At 49.3% G+C, this 25063-nt stretch overlaps 1 protein-coding gene across 2 annotated transcripts in view; it reads left to right on the top strand.

Annotated features, from left to right (window-relative positions):
- The first annotated feature begins 359 nt into the window (after window positions 1-359).
- Window positions 360-25063, top strand: part of MTFP1 (mitochondrial fission process 1) — a 160716-nt gene continuing 136012 nt past the window's right edge. For both annotated transcript variants that reach the window (XM_086943201.1, XM_086943200.1), the window contains exon 1: window positions 360-519. In XM_086943201.1, the coding sequence (XP_086799327.1) occupies window positions 363-519 (157 nt within the window). In that variant the 5' untranslated portion in view covers window positions 360-362. The remainder of the gene's footprint in view (window positions 520-25063) is intronic.

Here is a 25063-nt window from a genome sequence, read left to right as displayed (position 1 = left end):
GCGCCAAGGCTGCTCAGTGCTGGTTCTCATGTAAAGCGCTCCACATACCTTTGGGTGGAGTTCGCGCTATATAAATCTGCACACAAAAAAAAGTATGAACCTATCACACATAGCAATCTGCAACCTTGGCCGCTATGTATCCAGTTATCGCTGCTCAATAACAACCCGGCCCTTCCGCATGCCTACTATTCCTTTAACGGTGTGTTCTGAAAAACACAAACTAGCGTTTTTAAAAATGCTAGGTTCTCACACACGTGGGAAACACGTTTAAGCTATATTTTTTGGCACGAGGATATGTGTAATTTGTTGACGATCCCTTAGCTGTCCTCGTATTCTGGCAGACTGCCGCCCCCTTTGAGTCTATGCTGCCAGCCAGTCTGTACCAGAGCGGCGCAGCTGAAGGACAGAGGCACCCCTGGCGCACAGTCGCCTGCAGCATGGGGCCACATGCTCAAGACTCACACGGCAGCCCCCCAGCACAGAAGGACCTCTACAGGGACACGTGGGTGCGGTACTTGGGTGAGTTAGGGGCTGTTAGAGGGCACAGAGTTACTGGCGAGCCATGGGGGTCTGTCGGCGTGTGGGACGGTTGGCAGTATCATGGGAGGTGGGGGTGAGGTTCCTTAGACCTATCAGTGTGTCGTTTTCAAACAACCGTTATGGAACTCTATGGGCGTATGCGTATCCTCGTGCCCTTGGAAGAGCAGCAAAGGGCAGCCAATGACCTCCCCTCAGAAGGTCACTGCCAAAGTCCGTTGTTTCTTAGCTCTCCAAATGGGCAGCGTAGGAAAGTTCATGTTCCCCGAGAGCTGCAGAGTCACCCCAGAGGTTCCCTCGGTTTTATCACAGAGATAAACAAGGCATGACACATTTATATTGAAATAAACTCTGTCATGAAAACTAGTTATACAGCGACAGTCTCTAATTGTAATTCTGGTGTCTTTTTTTTTGTTCACCAATTTTTTTTTAAATGTGTTTGTGTTCTCAGTAGTTTGAGAAAATATGTGTTTTATAGACTTTTTAGTTGGTGACTTGTGGCATCACTAGTTCAAAATATGGTTGTCAACCGCAGTCACATCATCATGCATCAGCTACGTTCTATAGCAGCTACCACATGTCCTCTATGTCTGAGCAGGAGACATTTTCTCACTCTTTACTTTTTCATAGGTGTTAATTTACAACATGAAATTGTACATAGCTAAGAAGTAACATTAAAGTGACTTTTTTTACTATACGATTATGAGTGAGTTCATAGGCAACTAGAGATTTGCTCTCCTCACAGAGAAAGACAACCAGTCTAATAATATTTATCCATGTACAAGTCTATATTTCGTTCTTGTCAACTTAGAAGAAAATGTCTTTGTTTCCATTGCTCACAGTGCACAAACGTGGTAGAACCTGTTTTGTCTGACACACCTTTCTGGAAGAATGTCAGTTTATCAGTGGCAGATGGTTTCTGCTGGACATTGGTTCATGTCTTATTACTTAACAGTAATCGTCATTATCATTTGACCTAGTCTTCCTTGTCACAGCCTTACTGTATGAGGAGGCCCCAACCCCTGACAGACATCCTTTTAAGTTTTATTTTAGAAGAAAGAAATGCTTAGCATTGTTTTTTAGTCTTTCTCTGCTCCCCCCCAACCCATGCACCTCCTCCTGCTTCAACACCCTTTGCATGCTCGGCAGAATCTTCAGATGGATCCCAATCAATACCAAAAAGATCGTCACACAGGCCCTCGTCACTAGCAACCGAACCGTAATTTAAACCGAGCTCCTCAAAAGACTATACCTTTGCTGTATCCTCCCTCCTCCCTTCAGTTAATAACTGGAGCCTCCTCGTGCTGAAGGAAATATGGATGGGCGAGAGGCAAGTATGAGGAGTATCACAAGAAAGACTAAGGGGCAGATTTATGTTAACTGGCGCATCCCCAGGGATGCGCCAGTTAACATGCGCCACAGTGCGCCACAGCTCCGCCAGCCATGGTGCGCCGCATTTATAATGCGGCGCACCATGGTGCAAAAACGGCACAGATGCGTCACGCATCTGTGCCGGAAATGTGTCGCATTGCTGGAGTTCCAGCAAGGCTCGGGGGTGCCCCATTTTAACAATGCTGCGTCAAGACCTACGCCTGCTTCAAGCGGGAAACATCATTTACAACAAAGTCTTTTCCACGCATGACGTTTTCAACGATCCACTTACCCCGCAAACGTCTCTTCAACGAGGGAGCCTTCAACGACCGTCTTTACCACGCAAGTGGTATTCCTTTTGGTCGTCCAGCATGTAAGTTCTGCGTGGCCTTGGGGGGTAGGGGGGGTCTCCCCCCCCATAAAAAACAAAAAACGAGCAGGCTACATACAATAAAAAAACGCACTAAAGTGTCAATAAAAAAAGAAAAGAGCCGCACCGAAGAAGTGGGAAGTACGTCATAATTGAAGTCCTTTTTTAGTTTTGGTAGACGTGTTTTAACGCATATTTCGATTGAGGATGGAAGTAAGAGCTGGTGAACGTAACGTTTTTGAAATGCGAGTTTAGAACTTGCGTTCTAAAAAGCTGCGTGGTACAGCCACTTGCGAAGTAAAATTCGCGTGGTAATGCCATGCGGAGTATTTGTATTCGTGGTAAAGTCATATATTCGCTTCAAGCAGGCCCAGGCTTTTGACGCAGCATTGGCTTAAAAGTGACTGAGTGAAATCTCATAGATTTCACTCAGCCACTTTTGCGAGGCGCACCTGCCCCGGAACGCCCACCCTGCGCCGGAACGCCCACAAGCGGCGCAGGGCTTTACAACGTGACGCATCTGCCCAGATGCGTCACGTTGTAAATCGTTCGTAGGGATGCGCCACGTTTACGCCGCCTTGCGTGACGCAACAGCGGCGTAAACGTGGCGCAAGGGCCTCATAAATCTGCCCCTAAGTCTCAGGGTGGGGGAGATTAGTGGTAAGTTACACATGTATGAGAAATAGCCAATGTACCTGCTCTGTGGATTTCTTCTAAGGGAATTCCATTTGTCTCGGCCCAGAAAGTAGCCACTTCCATCGTGGAACAACCTTGCAAGTTTGTAGGAACTGTCTCCCCCCCCCCCCCCACACCCCTCCCCCCCAAGGATCATAACCAGAGCAATGGTATGACTCACCCACCTCCTCAGTATAGCTGGTTCAAAGGTTAAAAACAGAATTTAAATAGCAGAAGTACGTAGCACTTTAAATGTATGATGAGAGCGCTTCTCATCATTAAAAGACAAAAGTATAGTGTAAAAAGAATGAGAATCAAAAACTGGTACGGCAATTACTTATCAAATATAGAACTGAGATGTGGCTTTTGGAGAAAATCCAGGACATAAAAGTAGTACTATCATATCTGGAATAGTAAATAGTACTAGAAGTAGGAATCCTCAACAGTACTTAGTTCCAACCTAGCAGATGTTAGGGCCACAAGGAATACAATTTCCGCTGAAAGGCAAGGAGGGCAAGATGACTCTTAATGGCTCAAATGATGGGCACTGACGTTTTCTCTAAACTGTAAGAAGGTTCTAAGAATGTAGAGGGCTAGGAACTACCATTTGTTTTGTAAACTGAAGCTCCTAAGCAACCTGGACAGCCATGGAACTATGTTAGATAGTTTAACTTATGTTTTACAAAAGATACATATTGTTACCCACTGTGATGGTAAGTTAGAAGCACTCAATCCTTTGAGAAACCCTTCCCATAAAAATTCTAGACCTTGAAAGGGGTCACTAAATCGGGTTTCAACACTCCCTTTTTTGCACCAGTTTTCAACATGTCTTCAGTGTTGAACAGAACATTCATACGTGGATGGTTTCCAAGAAGATTGATTACAAATGACTACCTCTCAAAAGTAGTCTTGCTGTTATAGCTCAACCTCCACGCCTTGAGGTGAAGGCAGAACAGAGTCTGCTGGGAGGAGGAAACTAGAGGGGAGATGAGTCTAGAAAGCTTTGCAAGGGTGTCTTTATTTTCTTTTGATAAAGGTATTGAAACCAAGGTCAGCGTGTCCAGAACGGGGCTACGAGGGTTACTATTGCTGCCTCGCTACCCCTGAATCTTCTATAACACCCCCAGGAGAAATGGAATGGGGCGAATGCACACAGCATTCCTGGAAGCCATGGTAGAGCTAGGAAATGTATCCCCTACACTTCCGGACACCAACTTCACTGAGATAAAAGCCTCTTATCTCAGCAGTCTTTTATCAGTAGTAATTCCCCTTGGCTCAGATGATAAGACACTGATGGGAGAAGTTTCTCAATTCACAAATTCTCTCTTCCTCTGAAATATAGTGCGTTTAGAAACAATAGATGAGTTTTGACAATGCACAAAATAGAGTAATCTATCTGAGCCAAGATGGGCTTTTTGTCCCCCCCCCCCCGCTTATTCTCATCATTTTTGGTGACTCAGTTGTCCGTGCGGACCATTACTGCTCTTCTTTTAAGGAAATAAAATAAACCCTAAAGAGCCCTCAGAATTGCGGAAAGTTCCCTACAGTTGGAGCATTGGAGACTTTCTGAGGGAGACCAACTGCTTTTCAACTCTATACCCTCCAAGGTTTTTCTCGCCCCAGTGATTGGCCTTTGTGGTTAATATGAGAGGTACAGGAGCCACTAATGGCACCACTATTCAGAGATTTTCTAGACTCATCTACCACTGCAGAAAAGGATATATTTATATTGTTGTAGGAATCACATGCTCATAACTTTTCTTCACTGGCGACCACTGGATGTGAGGTGCTGAAGTTGAGTCTTCAGTTGATGACGGGCCCAAAAAATGACTGCTGTTGTGGCATGCCATCAATCCATGAACTCTTAACTAGTCCTTGGTTGGTGTGTGAGGATACTGTAGTAGACTTTGGCATTCTCACTAGAAATAAAATGCAACATACTCCTAAATGTCTTTGTGAATGAAGGACTGGCCCAACTGCTTTTTTATTTAGGACTGGTTCTACACCTTGTAGAAAAACTAGTTTGTCTCTGGATTTCTGAGTGAGGAAGGGTGGTTCCTCAGAACCGAAGCTCTGGATGAGGACTTTTTAACCTTTACAGAATAAACATCTTGGATAATAGCCAACACCCTTCTGCCTTGAACAAGGGTTTTGTGTTTGGATAGAAACTGTTTACTACTATCCCCCGCCCCACACCTTTGCCTCCATTCTGGTATAGTCATTCTTTAGGGGAATGCAATTGCTGAGGCCGGAGTCTTAATTTTCCAGCAAGCATGACCCCAAAACCTTAGTCCCAGTCACAAAAGGAACAAGGTTCTTGTACACCCTGTGGATTTTGCAGTTGGATAAAAGACTTTTTAGAAGACGGAGCTCGGAAAGGTTGGAGAATTTTTTCTCCTCCACAGTCTTCTGGAGTAAATTATTCAGTGGGGTTTGGGCTGAACAATGAGACCGACCTATAAATGATAAACAGTGAATCAGAGTTCTTTAGTCGGCATTTAAGTTCCACAATTTCAACCATAGAAACCTTTTTTTTCCCGCGAATGATGCTCCAAACAAGGTTGCAGAAGACAATAAAAAATCAAATGCTGTGTCTGACAGGAATAGGGTCAGCAACTCCATATTCTCTTGGATGACTGTAGGATCAGCTCTCGCTTGCAAGCAATCAAAAAGTAATTGGAAGTATTTCTATAATGTCTTGAGTGACGTGAACTGCAAAAGTTCTAGTCCAGACTGGAAAGGTAGATGCAGCATAGGAACTTTTAAAAATGTCTACTTTTTTTGTCTCACGGAAAGCTTCCGCTGCTTGAGACCAAGAAGATGCCATAGTGGATACAATGGAAATGAGTTTAGGTATCTGCGGAAATTCTTCAAATTTTCCCACCGGATAGCAGTGGTTCAGGAAGCGTAGGGAAAACTGACTTATCAACATGTCTCCATTCTTAAAAAAAAATAGTCTTATTGAAATTTTGTTCTAGAATGTCATCCAGGCTAGGACTATTATATGGTGAATAAAAGTGAATCCCGTTGTCTTGCACATGCTCCTGCAATCCAAATAATTCTCTAAAGTGCTAAAGGAGTTACCACAGTTTGACCCCCTGCACATGTTTGCCTCTAGGTGAAGACTCCTGAACCTCAGCTAGGTCAGGTTCTATGATAGTTCCGTGTTTTGGAGGCTTATTAAAGCTCCTCTCAGCAGTTGAAATCATTATTGGCAGATCTTTTCTGGATATTGAAAAGAAATCTTGTTCTACCAGGTCAGTTTCTCCAGCATCTTTATGGTGGTTGTGCTGCTTTTCAGTGGACTTTCTCCCTTCTATGGATTCTTACAGGAAGCTCCATATTCGGGCTCTACAAGTGGTTCCTGTTTGTATAGTTTGCTTTGCAAATACTTTCTGTCGCGGAGCTCCGCATGGCGCTGTCGCCTCGCAACACGCTTCTCATCTCATCTAAAGCACTTGATCATGAAGATTGAGACTACCGAATAACCAGAACCCCTTGCCTGCTGAAGCAGCTCAATGTACTAGCAAGAAAGGACATTAATCATAAAAACACTTAATGAATGTTGTGACCATACGGATACCGTCTCTGAAGGAGGCAGAAAGAAGCCAGTCAGCTGAAGCAAGGAGGTTTGAGGATATGGGGGAGTTGCGTTTCTTTTTAATCTAAGGAAGGAAGAAAGACTAAAAGAATCAAATGTTTTATTTCTTGTAAAGTAAAGCTTAAAAGCTTATCTGTTTCTGGGAGGTGGGCGGCCTCCCCCAGTGATAAGGACTAGAAGAAAGAAGACAGACCAAGGAGTAACATATATGTCCAGTCCTTAAATGTTTCTACAGTAAGGAGGCTGCGAAAATGGCCTGTAGGTTCTAGCATTACGTTTCAGCCCAATTTTGGCCTCGAGGACCACCTTTATGTTGTCCCACTTGTCAGGAGGGCACAGTGTGGTATCTGTTGATAGGATAACATTTATGGACCAATCCAACACTGGCACATGTACTCTTGGCAGCTATTTTTTGTTTGATAACTCAAAATTGGCTGGGCAAAAAATCATCAAACCTAGAAGCACTACTGTTGGTGTTGAATTTCTAAACAGAACTCATTTTTGCTTAGCCTCAAAGATGAACCAAACCTCCTCTAATACCGATACAATCTCAAGACCCTGATCTTCTCTTGGTCGTTTGATTAACTTCTATCATTTCTACAGCACCCTTCTTTTTAATCTTACTAAAGCCAATTCAGGCCATGAAAATAGGAAATCCTCTTTTTGTACCCATAAAAACTTAAGTCCATATTGGTGACTTTGAACCAAATTTGTGGAAAGAAACAACCCTTAAACTTCATCCTTTCAGCTTGCTAAATTTAGGGAAGATTGGTCACAACTGCTGAAAACCATCATGGATGTACACAATTAATTGACGTTTGCAAACAAGATGGAAACTGATATAGGCAAATGACTTCCTTCGTTAAGAACTCGGAAAACGCTTATTTTGCCAGATTTGCTGGAATGTAGTGCTTTGGTGTTTTTTCTTGTCCAGACATTTTTGAGTTTTCAAGAAATACATGAACATGTTCAGTGTTGTATTTGTCCTGAAATGTTTCTGTCCCATGCCCGCCCACCCTCCATTGTCAGCTTGCTTTTCGATACCCCCCGTTCACCGTACGTTGTCAGCTTGCTTCTTCTTCTTCCTCTCCAACCAACTCTCTGTTTTCAACTGGCTGCCTCATCTCCTACCACCCATCCCACATTTGCTGCCCGAGCTCCTTCGGCCCACTCTCTTTGACCTTTTGGTTCCCTAGTCAACCCCCCCCCCTTTTGTTTTGAGTGTGGTTACCCAATGTCTCTCGCATGTCCTACCCCCACCCACATCATCTCTCCTTTCCCTTTCTCTCTGTCGGTTGACTTATCACTAACCCCTTAAGCGCATTAATGCCGGCTGCGTCATAGCACTTCTGAAATAATTATTTGCAATCATGCTGAACAGCAGCCGCGCAGCTGTCACCATGGCTGAAAATCACTGCCAAAGCCAGTATATCTCATAGCTTTATCAATGCTTGTTTACAAAGAAATATATCCCGTGTATGTATGGTAGTCATCTTAATCAGTGTCCCAGTACATGGTTGTTAAAGGAAACACCAGGACTGAGACACACACGATACCCAGGTGAAATTCAGCGAGAGTTCGCCAACCCATATTAAATGGTGCAACAATTCAGCCTGTAAACTACACACAACCGCTGGGGGTTGATGCAGGAGACATATGCTCTGAAGCGACAAATTGCTGGCTGCAAGGGAGAAAGAAAGGTATGCATGGCCCGGCCCAACATTAGGTTTAACAGAGACTCCGCTTTTTCATTTTTAGGTCTCGCGACCTATCGATGCACGCAAGCGCATCGAGCGTAGCGAGAATTCATGTGGCGAAAACATCTTCAAACCAAAGGGCTTTCAGCCCCGCGGTTTTCATGCAGTGCCCGTGTACATGCACGCGCATCGCATGCAAGCCCAGCCCAGTCCTCCCCTTATTCACGCCCACCCACCAGGCTCTCCCGCCCCCATCAGGCTTCTCTCCCAATCCGCCTGCCTCCCCTCGCGCATTCACGCCTCCCACCAGGCTTTCCCGCCCCCATCCGGCGTTCACGCCTCCCACCAGGCTTTCCCGCCCCCATCCGGCTTCCCTCGTAATCTGCCTGCCCATATTCGCCAACGGCCTCACCTCCCTGTTGGTTGGACGTTGGATGGGGGATGGTTGGCAGCCCCCTGTCTCTTTCTGCACTTCTCAGTCCCACCAGGGAGCTCCACCCGATGCTTCCCTCAAACCTCCTGTGTTTTCCGGACCCGTCCAGCCCACTCAGCCTGGCCCTTCCTCCGTTGATGCCTGGGGCTCACACTGGGTCTCCCACCATCACGTTCTCCAATTTCACACTCCACTCCGTCCATTCTCGCACTGGCCGGTATGGTGTCTGAATTGTCTCCTTCATTACCCGTTTCCCCGGTCTGTATCTTGAGCTTGTCGTGGGCCCTCTCACTCCACTCCACAGTCTCTTTCTCCGGGGTTCTCCATGCTTTACCAGCATGCGACTGCAATCGTTGGCCCTGGGGCGCTTCCCACTATCCCCCTCCGCAGGCTGCACTACAGTCTTGTATTGTGCCCCCTCTCATCCCTCCGGATGAAGGTCAGTCCTCCACTTGCGGAGTCGCCTCCCACCTGAACTGCTGAAGGCCCCTCACCACCGCCGTCCTGTGCACTTTGCAGCTCCTGCTATCCTACGGCAGAGTCTCTATTTCTGCTCCTAGGCTCCTCTTCCGACTACGTTATTCACTTGCGCCTTCTTTGTGATCCCTGCACTGTTTCGGGCTGCAGAGCGTGGCAGGCAGGGCCATGAGTTCTCTCAGGCCTGTGGTTGCTCCAGCTCACCTGCAACACCTCTCCATTTCAAGCACCACTCGCGTTCTCCCATTCATCACAACCTCCTCAGCTCTTCCTATACTTGCGCGTCTTGGGGATATCTGGAATCCCTACCCCCGTTATTACCTCTGGACTCAGACATCCAGTGCACTCCCTGCAGCCCGCCTTCGCTGCTGTGATTGCGCCGTCTCCACGCCTCCGATCTCACTGAGTACTCTGCCCGCGGGCTCTCGACTTCAGCACTCGTTCTGCATGGCGGGGCGCCATTTTGTCTGCGTCCGACTACGTTATTCACTTGCGCCTTCTTTGTGATCCCTGCACTGTTTCGGGCTGCAGAGCGTGGCAGGCAGGGCCATGAGTTCTCTCAGGCCTGTGGTTGCTCCAGCTCACCTGCAACACCTCTCCATTTCAAGCACCACTCGCGTTCTCCCATTCATCACAACCTCCTCAGCTCTTCCTATACTTGCGCGTCTTGGGGATATCTGGAATCCCTACCCCCGTTATTACCTCTGGACTCAGACATCCAGTGCACTCCCTGCAGCCCGCCTTCGCTGCTGTGATTGCGCCGTCTCCACGCCTCCGATCTCACTGAGTACTCTGCCCGCGGGCTCTCGACTTCAGCACTCGTTCTGCATGGCGGGGCGCCATTTTGTCTGCGGCCTCCCGGGATCTTCCTTTACCTAATCCCGCTTTTCTCGCAATCTGCGGCACGAGACTCCCCCAAGGCCTATATTACTTGCTCTGGGGCTCTTCCACTGCTGTTCCATCAAGGGTTTAGTGAGGCTTGGACTCAGGATTCTGGTGGATTCCTAGGGCAGAGCTCCGCGGTCTACTCCCGGCTTCATCAGGGCCTAGCCAAGCCCTTGAGGAAGAGGGCCTACTGTGGCAGCCATTAACCATGTATTCCACTGGGTGGCCCTCAAGTAACATACAGCCATGCTGATGTCTGAATGAGCTTTGAATCCCTCCAAGTCACCCTGGACTCCTTTATTCCATCTTGCTATTGCTGCTGCCATCATAACTTTATCTGGTTCAAATGTAAAATTAACAATTGCTCCTCATCGGTTGTCTGTACTCCTCCATTCTAATTGTTTATATTGTTGCATACATGCAATCACAAAAGTGTGGGTTCTCTTCTCTCCAAACCTTAGGGAAATAATCTCATTCATAGTTTTTGCTCTCCTCAAAATCTGAAGCAAAGCCCCGCCCAGACTGCAAAACCACGCCACTCACACAGGCAACACAAATCACACAGCCAACGCCTCACACACAGGCAACACCTCTCACACAGGCAACACCTCTCACACAGGCAACGCCACTCACACAGGCAACGCCACTCACACAGGCAACGCCACTCACACAGGCAACGCCACTCACACAGGCAACGCCACTCACACACGCAACGCCACTCACACACGCAACGCCACTCACACACGCAACGCCACTCACACACGCAACGCCACTCACACACACAACGCCACTCACACACGAAAAACACTCACCTTGCCAATAGATCGCGCAGTACGACAGGTGGAACTATTACAATGGCAAATAACAATGCCTTTCACTGTTGTTATCATTTTGAATACATAAAGGGCTTTGTCATTTACACAACCAATAGCTCAAACTTTCCTACTGCGAGACCTATTGGCAACGCCAGTGCTTCTTTTATGACGCACTCATGCATACTCGGTCACAGGGATGATACGATAGTAATTGAATATTTTAAACGAGCTTTTTCGTTCCCTCTTGGCAGTGGCTCTTGGAGCAGCTAGCTACTAACCTATCTGCCATCGGCTGCCACGTGACTGAAAGCCCGTCTTCTCGTGCCCCTCTCCCTTTCATGTTTTCTTCATAACCCGGTGTCTGCGGGTTTGCTCTTGTGACTGAATTTACTGACCTCTTTCCATTTCACTTATGTCACAGTCTGTCCTTGGCGAGGGCGCCTGCCTTTGTTGTGGTTGCCTGAGAGAGGTGAACTGCTGGGCGGTGATATGTTATGTAACTATTTTAGAGCGAACATGTATTCTCGCTATCAGAGTCTGCATGCTGAGGATAAGGGATCTCCTAGTTCTGCTGCTTTTCTTGGGAGGGGGGTGGGGGGCGGTGATATGCGCCTGCCCGAGGCCACGCAGTGGCCATAAGGAGGGCGGGCTCCTAGTCACGGAGGGCTGTCCCGCCCCCGCATGACGTAGTAGTTTCTAACCCGAGGCAGTCTCCCCTGGTTGGTGGAGACTGGTAGGTGATGCACGTCTGGGGCGGCTGGGAGGAGCCGTCGGGAGTACTTCTGACCTCTGCCCCGCTGGGGAGGCCTCTTTGCCGCTCCGGACGTCGCAGTTCCATGTTGGGACACTCTTTTCACTCTTTTGGGACACTCGTGATGCGTGGTAGTGTCCTCGCGGGGAACACGCTATTCTCGGTTGCTGCTGGAGGTCCCCTTTCAGTCCGAGGTCCCAAGGGGGCTCCTGGATGGTCTGGCGTCGTGTATGCTGGCTTCTTCCGTGTGCGGTGAGTTTTGCCCTGCGTTGTGCGAGATACGCCAGTAGACATTGTGCCCCCCCCTTTCCTGCAGTGGCGGGAGAACAATAGGTCTCGAAATTTAAAGCCTGCGACGGCGGCGCGAACGGAGCAGCACCCGGGTGCGGGAGATGGTTTTTCTGCCGTTTTCAGGCGCAGCCCTATCGTGACCCTTCTGGCCCCCTCCTCCTCTACTGCTCTACCCGACTCTGCGGAGTCGTGGCACTTCCTTAAGTGACTGGTTTTCGCGCGAGTAACGGGGTGTGTGTTGTTTTATGGCAGCAGGGGTCATATGCAGGTGCGGTAAATTTTTCAGGAGGGGTCTGCTGGGCCCCGTCCGGTGGAAGTTGAGGCCTCGGTTGCCGGTGGCTCTGCTCGGTCGCGGCTCAGCGGTTACAAGCGCATCCTAGGTAGGGCAGCGGGTGCGTCGGGCTGTCTCGCTCTCCCGATGGCAGTAAGTGATGCGCTTTGGGTTACGGCCCCCTTTTAATTTTGGGGCAAGTTGTCGGGTGTTCGGCTGGAGCTCGGGGTGGTGGTATGGTGCTGAGCGCAGCTCTGCGGGTACCATGGTACGAGGCGGTCACAGGTGGGTGTCCCCAATTCTTTGCTCCCCTCCGTCCCGTGGTTTGTTTTGCTGTTGTCACGGACGTGGCGCGCAGGGGTGGTGGTAAGAGGCATGAGGTCATTTCCTCGGTTCTAGCCCCGGGCTATTGGCTTCGAAATGCGGCGGTGCCTGCGGTGGTTTCTTGTGATACGTGTCTGACCGTGGCGCTAGTTCAGTTAGATTCCCGAATTACGTGGCCTTCCCAGCATAGGTATTCGTCTGACGGGTACTAAATTTAAACTCGACGACATCTATGTATTCACTCCGAGCCCGTTATTCAGTCATATCATTGTTGTGTGGCGGCTATCATCGGGCCTTTCGCGGCAGGTCTGATGTAGGGTTATGCTGACACACTTTGGTCAGTCTCCCAACATTTATAAACGGCACGATTTCTATTACGCAGTGTTTGTCAAGTGCACGCATATATGGATGAGCAAGCGTGAGGATGATGCTGGTCCCTGGCAGTTGTGTTCCACCATTTTGTGCACGAGTGTAATAGTGGCCGGGTGCGGCCATTTTGGGGACACCATGGTGTGTTGTTCGGCGCTTAGGGTAATGGCGTCCAGTGCGGCCATTTTCTGGGGCGGCTTGTTTCATTTGTCCGGCGCTATGTGGGAGCACAATCCTTCAATACCTGCGCATGCGGGTAAGTTCGGGCATTGATGGGCATTTCCTGGGAAGGTATGGTTGAGGGGGATACAATGTACTTGTTTTTTACCCCATTATGTTGCCTTTTCGTGCAAGTGCCCTTTATAGTGAAACTATCTGAGGTATGCCCAGTCTAATGTACGTGCCATCCATGTAGTAGACCTTTGTATATGCACTGCCTGCTGGTTCGCACAGCGGGATATCATTCTACCGCGCAGTACAGTGTGGCTATTTAAGAGGTATGCGCAGTGTTAGGTACGGGCCGTTTTTGAAGCAGACCTCTATTAAGCACTGCTTGCTGGTTCGTTCAGTGGTACACCATTGTAGCGCCCAGCAGTCTGTGTAGTATGCGCAGTTTATCTACGGCGAAGTGAAGTAATGCCAGCACGCTCCGAAAGGCCAGAATATAATTTCATGGATAGAAAGAATGCCTTCGGCAGCAGGGTGGCTTTCGCCAGCGTTGCCTGGTCGGCTGCCAGTCTGCTGGAGCTACAGTTTAGAACTTTGCGGGGTGAGGGGGGGTCGCTGCCCGGGTCGGTTACAGCTCGGGGATGCTTCTACCCTGTGCCCGCGAAGGGACTTCAGGGACACGGGTTTGTGCATCGGCGTGGGTCTGGCTCGGTTCGGGGAAGTTTCCATCCTGTGCCCGAGAAGGGATTTATGGGTCCTGGGTTTGAGCCTCGGCGAGGCTACAGAACTTCCTGTGATTTGTACGCTATGCATTTCTTCCGTGCCAAAATGTACGCGGCATGTAATTCAAATTGGAACTTGGTATTGCGCCGCGTTGTCTAAACCGCGCCTCGCTCGGGCCATAAAATACCGGAAAATAATTTCGGATCTGGCTACTTGGATAAGCTCAGTGGTTTCCGCTTTTGTAACAGATACTTTTGTTCTTCGTTGATAAGTTACAATCCTAATGTAGTACTGTGAGCCATTAACTGTCATCAAAGAGTTGCCTGCGAACTGCAAGTTATAGGATTGGAGCCTTTTGTTTCCACCAGTCTCATTATCCTAATGTGCCAAAAAAGGTTTTGTTTGGTTAGAAATGCACTACTATTAGTAATGCCAATCCCAACCATTGTACAGAGTCTGGAGTTTGTGCTTTCCATAAACACTTGTATAATATACTGGTTACTGCTATGGATGCATTGCATTACCACACCTGCTTCCTGTTTGTCTTATGTAACTTAGATAAGTGCAGGTCTTTTACCCATGGCACATTTTGCCACTGAATTCTTTGATTCTACGTTTCAGAGCTATCCTGCCAATGGAATGAGTATGACGCTGCCTACATAGGACCTGTCTTTGCTGAGAAGTTTCTTAGGTTTATGCACTTCGAAGGTCCTTGATTGGACTCCTGCAGAATTACGCAGGGGTCTCCTTCACTGCAGTCTTGCAATCAAACCACCTGTAATTCTATGGACTAAATGAAAAGGATTTCGTAAATTGATTAACTGATAGGATAGTAACTTCTTACTGTGGTGCGCTGATGATTTAAAGATGCATCTAGAAACGGGTGCCCCCCAGACTGGGAATTCTATGCTGTGAATTCCCCTTAAGTGCGAGGGGATACTCTGAAGTATAATCATACAGTGGTTTGTTCTTGCATGTGAGTGGCGGTTCCCCCAGTTGGAACACGCCTGATCACACTAGTTTGCATCAAGATGGTGCATTTAGCTTCTTATGAAGGGTTCTCACTGAGTGCTCTGCTGATTGGTATTCTCCAATCTTTGTTATTATGTAGCAAGTTGGGGGGAACCCTGTACTTGAGTAACTCATCATTCCAAAGTAGGGCATTGTAGTAAAAAGACTCCATCTCTGGAGGGTCAAGATTTTGAGGATGCATCGTCGGTCTTCAAAAGCCCTAAATTAGTCATTTGTTTCTAGCAGTAACTGCGGTGTCTACATGTTGGGTAAAAACTTTAATGCAGATTGCCTGGTTCTGTCTGCTGCCCGGTAGCTATATCTTTGTACACGTTGCATCTTCCTTGTAGGTCTTTATCCAAGGTAAATGTGCATTACCAAGGTAATGGTTTGGCATAAACCTTTTTCGTGTGATTAGCAGGGTACAGGCCTTAGGTCTCTCTCAGGCAGCACTAGTGCTGTATCGTCGAGGCATGATGTAGGCACGATGCCCCGCCCGCTTTCTGCTCATCTTTTATCGGATCTTCCCTTATCAAGCTATAGATCAGCTTTGCAGGTAGTTATCTACAATGGTATGGGTGGGAGTATGTCACCAGCATAGCTTGTGATAGAACTGGTCTGATAGGTTTATAGCTGGATGCTGGACAGGATTTGGGAGTATCCCCCACTCCTGTTTCTTATATGCAGAAACTCCCTCACTGAGACAGGCATAAACAAGTGCGTTGCGGCAGCGGGTGCTGTGGCACCTAGGACGCCTGTATCCTCCTTATTGCTGTATTTGATCATGGCTGTAATTTTATCATTCTATCACTATCCTGGGGCGCATATCTTCCTGGTAACAGTGCCTATGACACACCAACTACTCGATTAGGCATGCTCCCCGCACCCAAACCGTGCGATTCCTGCTCAAAGAAAAACAAAGCAATTGCAGCTATAGATAATGCTGCACTCCGGGCCATGTTACGGAAAGTAACCTGACGTCGTGGCAACGCACGACTACTTTAATTCGATAGTTCTGCCTTGCAACTGACACGCAGGTAATCTTAGAACAATTCTAGTATCGTTTGATGTTATTATTATTTACGAAGCACTTCGTAAAAGACTGGATATGCCACTCATATTTAGTCTCAAAACTCTGTCAGCTATCTATAGGTCCCCGCATTCACTCCAGTAAGTTGAACAGGAGGCTTGCTATTATGTGAAATACTAGGGGTTTAATTGTTTTACATTTACAATAAATATTGTGTGTGTGTGAATGAGGTGTGTATATACAGGCCTAGAAACAGTGTATGCGCTAGGGCACAAGTCATATGAGCCGATAATTACGAGCCCTTGTGGAGCAACTGCTTTCCCCTCGTCTTCACGAGAAAGCGTTACTTCAAGCTATTGAATTGTCACTCATAATTACTTCACATTATAAAATGTCTCGCATAGCATCCTGCACGTGGTAGTATGCGGATTGGAGTAAACTCCCCCGTGTCGGAGTTAAGTTTTATGTTACACAAGTGAGCGTTCATGTTAAGTAAGCCAATGCCATATGGATCTGCCTTGGTGTGCCCGGTAGTCTAAGTTAGCGCCAGAAAGGGTGTACTGCTCCCAAATGTTTGTTTTCATGCTAACCAACCAATTTCTTGCAACGATAATCTACTAAACTATGGGCAGACATCTCCTCCTGGGATGACCCAGCTACCCAGACTGTACTTAGCACATATTGGGTGGGTACGAATTTTCCTCCTCACACTTATCAAATCTGCTGTAACCATCACCAGGCTTAGTGCTGCGGTACACCAGAGGTTTCTGTATGGATCCACATTAAAGACTCTTCCCCCTATGATATCTCATTGAGAATAAACCTTTTCCCAACTAAATCGTCCCTGTTAGACATGTTCTCGTAGGCCAGGTGATGTTTAGTGGTGTGGCTATTCATGGGCTTCTTCTGGGCAGAACCTGAAAGCGAATTACTTAGTGTTGAATCCTAACTAGGGTAATCATAAATGCTTAAACTCTAGGAGTTGATAGTACTCCCCTGGTAATTTGGGCAGGCGATGGGGGGTGCAGCACAAGCGATTGTGCCATGCTTGGTCGGCAATCTTGCCACCCAGTGCGGGGTCAATAGGGATAGCATGCAATACACACCGGACATCCGGGCACAAGAACAAACGTTCTAAACACGTGAGAAATCGCAAACAGTGCGTTAAAAGAAGTTGCGTGGCATGCAACAAAGAGTATCACACACCTGTACATAGAGAGCACTGCAATAATGGCAAACTTAAAACTGAGAAATCCTACCAGTACACTCCTGATAACGGCACATGTGTTGCTCCACCTTGAGTAGGGAAGGTCATATGTCTAGTCATCCCCCCCTTCCATTGGTCCTGCTGTCTAGCTTGATCCTAGGCTCGGGTACTCGCTGGCAGCCCACCCGCGGTCTGCAGCCTTCAGTGTAACACTCAATTCAGGTATAAGTAGAACAACTGTGGTGACGACAGCCCGAGCCCGGACGGCCAATAATCCTTAGATGGGTCCCTATAAGGCTTTTAGAGAATATTCTTTCTGGTATCTTACCCGGTGCCCACCCCGCCCCCCCCCCCCCACCCCCGGGTGTCAGTTCCCTATCCCTTTTGGGGGGGGTCCTAGTTTACCTCCAGGACAAGCTATCCCTGTGGTAGGATAGACTGGCAGCCGACAGGCTGGACTGGGGGCATGTATTAACTAGGGGGGGGACAGGTGTTTGCAATAGATTTCTGTATCCTGTGGGGGATTAGTTGCTCTAGCGCAACCTTGCAGTTTATTGGAATGTTGTGTCTGCGCTTGTATATTGGCACAGATGTTCTGCAGGGAGGGCCCTCCCCATCCCCGGGTCTCTTGCCTGGGATAGTCTTCACTATTGCGTTAGATGGATTGCACCCGGGTGGTTATGCCTATTGGTGTCGGAGTGGCGTTTTCTCTCCAGGCATGTCCCTGCGCAGGTCAGGAGCTTAGGGGGTTCCCCGTTGCAGGCGCAGCTGTCCCCGGGAGGTGGTCGTATGTCGGCATACAGACTAGCTAACTCAATGGTATCATGGCCATAGCTGCTTACCAGCCTAAAACCCAAGGGGCAGGGGATGCCAGCTGTAATTGCCTGTGGACCCGGTATTTTGCTTACCTGGGACTCGTCCAAACTCTATAGTTTGGCTTGTGCCCTCCAATTCCCTGGTCCTCTATTGAGGTTAGCAGCACAAGCGTCATGTAAGCACACTTTCTGCTCGATTGTGCAGAAGAGGCGTTTCAGTAAGCACACTTACTGCTAGATTGTGTAGAGGATGGCGTTTCAGCTGTAGCAGTGGCTTCCTTGGCGCAGTTTTCTGACGCTTTGTGGGAAGGGATATGTTGGCGTCCCAGTGGCAGGGGCTGGACAGCCTATTTCATGATGCAAAGGGCTTACAGAAGTAGGGGCCCCTCCTATCCCTTTAGCTTCCCTGATTTGGTGATCGGTCCGCGCGGGGACCGGCAGATAGGGGGTAGAAGGGACCTTCTTCCCTTCGGGCATGCAAGGTCATGTCAGGGGCCTTGGACTCTTCGTGGAGGATAGGGGCCCGCACCTGGTGTGGTCGTGTTCCAGGGACTGACGAGGAACTTGACCGAGCTAGTTTTGTGGGACAGGGTTGATGGTGTCACCCCACGCCTTTGGGCATTGCCCTGTTCCTCCTCTATCTGAAGGAAGCAATTATAGGTGAAGGTTGCAGGTAAAAGAGCAGTAGCAGTGGTGGGGGGGCCCGTGCGGCAGCGGGAACCACCGCACTGGGCTGTGGCGGAAGAAGAGAGGTGCAAACGCTGGACGTCAGCGGGCACATAGGGGTGCCAGAGCATAACCTCAGAGCCTAACCTGTAACCTCATGGGAGGTGCAGGAATTCGTGTCGGCGCCCCAGTAGTCCTTCGGGCGGTTGTGGGCCTGTGCAACCGGGGGTTTGCCTAGTGACGCCCAGCAATGGGCGTGTCAGTATAATTATGGTATTTGTACAACAGTTGGGTGGTTCGCCACTGTGTTGTTTGACTCAACAGGCGGGCAGGTGGCGAGAATGCGGCCTGCCCTAGGATCGCCCGTAAGATAACCCACCGTCATTACATATGTTGTATGTAATAAACCTGCAGCAATTTTTCCCAAACCTAACACTTGTGTCTTTGTGTTATTTGCGGGTTTGGGCATGTGGGGCGGGGGTTCATGTGGCCCTGATGTGACTATGTTATGTAACTATTTTAGAGCGAACATGTATTCTCGCTATCAGAGTCTGCATGCTGAGGATAAGGGATCTCCTAGTTCTGCTGCTTTTCTTGGGAGGGGGATGGGGGGCGGTGATATGTTATGTAACTATTTTAGAGCGAACATGTATTCTCGCTATCAGAGTCTGCATGCTGAGGATAAGGGATCTCCTAGTTCTCCTGCTTTTCTTGGGAGGGGCGTGGGGGGATTCAGATTTGCGCACTAGGACACATAATTTCTTGGCTCACACATAAGACAGTAAACAGGTATATTACTTGGAGCTGGCAGTAGTGGCTACTGATTTAAAAAAAAATCTTTTTATTGTTTTACAACATAAACAAGACATAAGAAGGGACTATTACAAATACAAAATACCCCACATTTCGTGTTGAGATCCGGTTGATAAGCATTCAGCAGATAACAAAGCATATAAGCCCTATTCCAGCTCCAGCGCTGCGCTGGCAAGCCCCTTCAATCAACATAGCGTCATGTCTGAGCTCCAGGCTCCAAGTCCTTAAGCAATCCCTATGTGTGGCCCCCGTAATGTCTATCGACTCCCACTCCCCCCACCCCTGCCACTGGCGCTTCTATCTAGAGAAGAAAGATGTCAAGGTGCTATCTTCGTGTGTGATATGCCCACAGACCATCTCATCCATTACACTAAGGGTTATCGCCCATAAGTCGGGGACCTCCCACTGCAATAATCTCTCCCAGTCCAGAGGAATCCGCCTGTGCCTGTTCCTCTCCCCGATGATCCAGTGTCCGAGTCAGTATCCACATCCGGCATCCGGAGCTCCACCACCAAGGCCTCCCCTCGCTGCCTCCAGCGCCTTATCACTATGGGATCTCTGGGCTTGTCTCAGTCTAACCGAGCTCTCGCTTCTCGCCCACATAAGTAGCGCTGCCTTCCACCTAACATTGCTAGGGCCAGTTGCTGCCTTCCAATGTGACGTAATTTCTCTTTTAGGCAGAAGGAGACCTAAGTCGATAAACTTGCTAGTTATCTTGTTTTTACTAGTGTGCGGGAACCAGTGTAAGAGGCACTTGCCGCGCCGTTACCCTACTGAGCGATCCGGTGACCTCTTCCCAGTACGTTCTTAACTGGGGGCACTCCCACAACATGTGGGTCAGGTCCGCTCCTTGAACCCGGCATCGGGGGCATCCCGCAGTTTCAATCCGAAAATACTGGTTAATTTTAGCTGGCGTGAGATACGCCCTATGCAGCACAAAGAATTGAATCAACTGAAACCTGGCGTTCCTGGTGCTCTTCCACGCTCTCTCGAGTATTTGTGACCAAGCCATATCCGGGATAGCCTTGTTTAAGTCCGTCTCCCACTGCCCCCGCAACTTCTGTAGTGGGTTAAGCCCATCCCCTAACATTCTTTTGTACAGACAGGTAATCGCCTTATACGTACCTGCTGCCATCACCACGTATTGACACGCACCGCTCGTCGGTGGTTCTGAGAGGCCAGCACCCCAATGTTTTTGTAGGGCTGCAATCAAGGCCGCATGCAGCAGGAAGTGACCGCGCGGAAGACCATAGGTCTCCGGTAACGCATTATAGGGAAACAGCACACCGTCCGCATACAGATCCCCCACCATCTGCAGTCCCAATTCCTCCCACTCCGCCAGGCCGGACCAGTCGCCACCATGTGTTAGTGTCGTACACATGCCCAACGGTATCTCGGGTGCATAAGGGCGCTGCACCCCAATTCTGCTGTGGAACCGTTTCCAACAATGTCGCAGGGTGCCGACCACCATCGCTAACTCGGCCGTCCGCAGTCTCTGCTGCAATATCACAAAGGACAGAACGTGCCTCGGTACGTCCGGTACAGTCCCCCCCTCTGGCCCTCTAAACTCCAACGCCACCGCCTGAGTGAGAACCTGGAACTGCGCTGCCAGATAGTATAACTCAAAATCTGGAGCAGCAAGGCCTCCCTCGGCACGCGGCTACATCAGCGTGTCTAGCGCTACTCTGCGCCGACACGCACCCTAAAAGAAACTACTCACTGCCGAACGGCGTTGCCGAAAGAAAGCAGGCGGTATCTGTATCGGTAAGGTCCGGAAGAAATATAAAAGACGAGGAAGCGCCACCATCTTCAGGAGAGCGACGCGACCCGCCACTGATAATGGCAAGGTCCCCCAGAACCGCATACTACTCCTCAAGCCCCTCATCGCCCTTCCAAGGTTGCCCTCAAGAAGATCCTCCTGCGAGTGATACACCAGCATTCCTAAATAAGGAAGGCATCTCGGCTCCCACCCAAGGTCGGGTGGCAACACCGGCGGGTCGCATGCACTAGATACTGGGAAAACACAAGTCTTTGACCAATTAACCCGCAGACCAGAGATATCCCTGAATCGGTCGAGGAGAATGCGCGCCCCCTCCAGGGCATCCCCCGCATCCGCCAGAAACATTAGGAGGTTGTCTGCGTAGAGCGATGTATAGTGCTCGCAGCCGCGGAGCCGGAGGCCCCGGTACGCCCCTCCCAGTCTAGCGCGCGCTGCCAATGACTCTATCGCAAGAGCAAACAGCAGCGGGGAAAGCAGGCAGCCCTGCCTAGTGCCCTGTCCCACCGGGTAAGAAAAGGAGACAGCCCTCCCGACGCGGACTCTAGCCGTTGCCGATGAATACAAGATTTCAGTCCAACGGATATATCCGGCGCCGGGCCCAAATGCCGCCATAACTGAAAACAGATAGGGCCATTCCAGGCTGTCAAATGCCTTAGCAATGTCGACCGAAAGCACCATTGCCTGCCTTCCCAGTCCACAACCTCTGTCTAAGATTCCTATTATCTACGTTTGCTGCTGGCAGTATTGCGCGTCGGGGTGAAGCCAGCCTGATCTGAATGCACCAGCCCGTCATTAAAGGGAGGAACCTAGTGGCAAGCACCCGGCTCAATATTTTGTAGTCAGCGGTGAGCATAGAGAGAGGCCTATACGCAGCCGGGTCAGTCGGCGGCTTCCCCGGCTTGAGGAGCGGTATGATGATGGCCTCCCTCGTAGAGGCCGGTAGTATCCCCGTTTCCTTAGCCTCCCGGTACATCACCAATAGTCTAGGAGCCAGGAGATCAATATACGTCAGATAGAATTCAATAGGCAATCCACTGCCTTAAAAAAGACACTACTGAAACCCCTTTTAAAGAAACCAGGTCTTGATAAAAGCGAACTAAAAAACTATAGGCCCATAGCCAGTCTCCCTTTTATAGCAAAAGTGGTCAAAAAGGCTGTGAACTCACAACTGTTAGAGTATATCGAGAACCACAGTTTGCTGGATGACACACAATTCGGATTCCGAAAATATAATGGGACCGAAACCGCCTTAATTAAAGCGGCAGACGATGTGCGATCAATCCGAGACCAGGGTGGGACAGCAGTCTTGGTGTTGCTGGATCTGTCTGCGGCTTTCGACACGGTCGACCATAAGATCTTGGTCGACCGTGTCGGTAAAATGGGCGTTGGACAAACAGCAATAAAACTGTTGGCCTCGTTTCTCAAGGACAGAACCCAGGCTGTCGCCTTGGGGACATACCAATCTGCCCAGTTGTCTCTGCCATGTGGAGTACCTCAAGGCTCATCCCTAAGTCCGACACTATTTAACATCTATGTGTCGGACCTTGCTAGTGTCATCAAAAGCCATGGGATGAGCCTAACTTCGTATGCAGATGACACGCAATTGGTACTGGCCATTAAAGGCGACGGTCTGGAGGTGGCCCAACGCTTTCAAAGGGGAATGCTGGACATAGGAGAGTGGATGGCAATAAATTGCCTAAAACTCAACTCGGAAAAAACCGAGGTGGTCATTTTTGGACCACTTCAACCACCTTGGTCTTTAGTCTGGTGGCCATCTACATTTGGAGCACCTCCTACACCAGTAGCCAAGGTCAGAAACCTAGGAGTCATCTTTGACGAGGGCCTCACTTTTATGGACCATGCGAATAAAGTGGCATCAACAGCTCACTACAAGTTGGGCATGATCAGGAAAATAAGTCCGTTCCTACCAGCAGCTGCCACTAAAATGCTGGTTAGCTCCTTGGTACTCTTGGCATTCGATTACTGTAATGGTTTATTTTTAAACACCCAGGTTAAGGTTTTAAAAAAGCTGCAGTCGAAACAAAACGCTGCAGCACGTCTACTTTCAGGAATTCCAAAATTTGCTGCCATATCCGGAACAATAAAACAACTACATTGGTTGACCATCCAGAATAGGATTAAGTTTAAATCGCTATGCATAGTGTACAAATCCTTAAACAATAAAGGCCCCCAATTTCTAATGGACCAGCTGGTTCGATATCTCCCCCCCTAGACAGCTTCGGTCCTCTAACCTTAACCAGCTAGTGATCCCCCGGTCCAAAACAGTATCTTGGGGCGATCGTCGCTTCTTGACAGCAGCACCCAAATTATGGAACACTCTGCCGCAGGACATTAGACTAAGCCCGTCTCTCCTGCAGTTTCGCAAGAAACTAAAAACCTGGTTGTTTAACCAATAGTTTCTGTCCTTGAATGATCCCGGATGCTGCTAGCCGCACTGAGCAACACCTATGCAAATATTCTTTAGCGCCAAGACGCCCGCGGGTATTTGTCGCGCTTTACAAATGGCAATAAATAAATAAATCGCTGCCAGGCGTTTTATTGCGTGCAAATTGCTTAATGGCGCAGCGAATCTCAGCCAATGTAATATCTTGTCCCAGCGCCTCTGCCTCCTCCTCCTCGAGTATGGGTAACTCCAAGCCCTCCAGGAATGCCTGAGTGTCTGCCTCGCCTGTCTGCAGCTGGCTGGTGTAGAGAGTCGCATACAAGGAGCGAAATTGGTCTTTGATACCATGTTGACCATATTCCAGCAGTCCCGAGGGGGAGGCCAACCGCAAGATGGGCACGCACCTAGGGGCAGGGTCCGCCAGCCAGGCCAATAGCGTGCCCACCTTGTCCCGCTCCGCGTGCTCGCGAGCCGTAAAAGCCTTGTAGTCAAAGCATCGTAGCCGCTCCACCCCTGCCGCTACCTCCTCTTTCCGGGACAGGACCTCGTCGCGCCTCCCAGAGCCTTCCGAATGAGCCCTCTCAGCGTCGCGCAGAGCCTGCTCAGCTGTCTCGATTTCATTTCCTGCAGAAGCAGCTTCCTAAGTCCCACCCATTTGGCGATACAGATCCCGCGGACCACCACCTTGAAGGCGTCCCACTCTAGGGCCACCGTCGTGGCAGTGCCCGCATTCTCTGCAAAGTAGAGTGCCACCCCTTCACTCAACTCCGCACGAAAGACCTGATACTCCCGCATTCAGGGCGCAACCTCCAGTGAGGGATCCTGGGGTGCTCCGCCACCCAACAGAAGTTCACCAATAGTGGATTGTGGTCCGATATGGTGCGTGTCAAATACTCACTATTGGCCGCCAGCGATGCCAGGCTGGAGCTACACAAAATGGCGTCCAATCGGACATGGAGTTCGTGCAAGGCCGAATAGTAGGAGTAATCCCTATCGGTCGGGTGCTGCGCCCGCCAAACATCAAGAAGTTCCCAATGTTCCTGCCAATGGGCCCGAACCCCAGCCAGCTTATTAATCGGGGCCGTGGGCAGTGGGGGATGGGATCTGTCCATGGTTACATCAACAACTGAGTTAAAGTCTCCGTCCATCAGTACCGGTATCGTGAAATACTCAGCAAGGGCAGCAGACAAAGTCCCCAGATAGGACGCCTGTTCCACGTTAGGTGCAAAAACCACAGTTGATGGACAGAATGCAGAACAATGTCATACATTCAGCCCAGTACAGAGATCTGGGCCTAAATCCATCGTTTTTTTGCACTCCACACCACCCCAGTTCAGACATGGCCATATGCAAATCAGTCTGAACCTGTGCCTCATGGGAACAGTCCAGCCCGTACTGCCAAGCCATGCCTTCCCTGGACTGGAAACAAGCTTCCGAGGACCCGTTTCTGGCCTTCCAGCCGCCTTCAGCCCGACTTGCTTGAATCCAGTGGTGTGGAGTGTATGGGACTCACGTCTGAGCATACCCATCCCACTCGGAGTGACAAATGCAAAAACCACAGTTGATGGACAGAAGCAGA

Source organism: Lissotriton vulgaris, chromosome 11, assembly GCF_964263255.1.
Source record: "Lissotriton vulgaris chromosome 11, aLisVul1.2, whole genome shotgun sequence".
In the NCBI taxonomy this organism is placed as follows: Eukaryota; Metazoa; Chordata; class Amphibia; order Caudata; family Salamandridae; genus Lissotriton; species Lissotriton vulgaris.
This window is presented reverse-complemented; position numbering and strand designations above follow the sequence as displayed.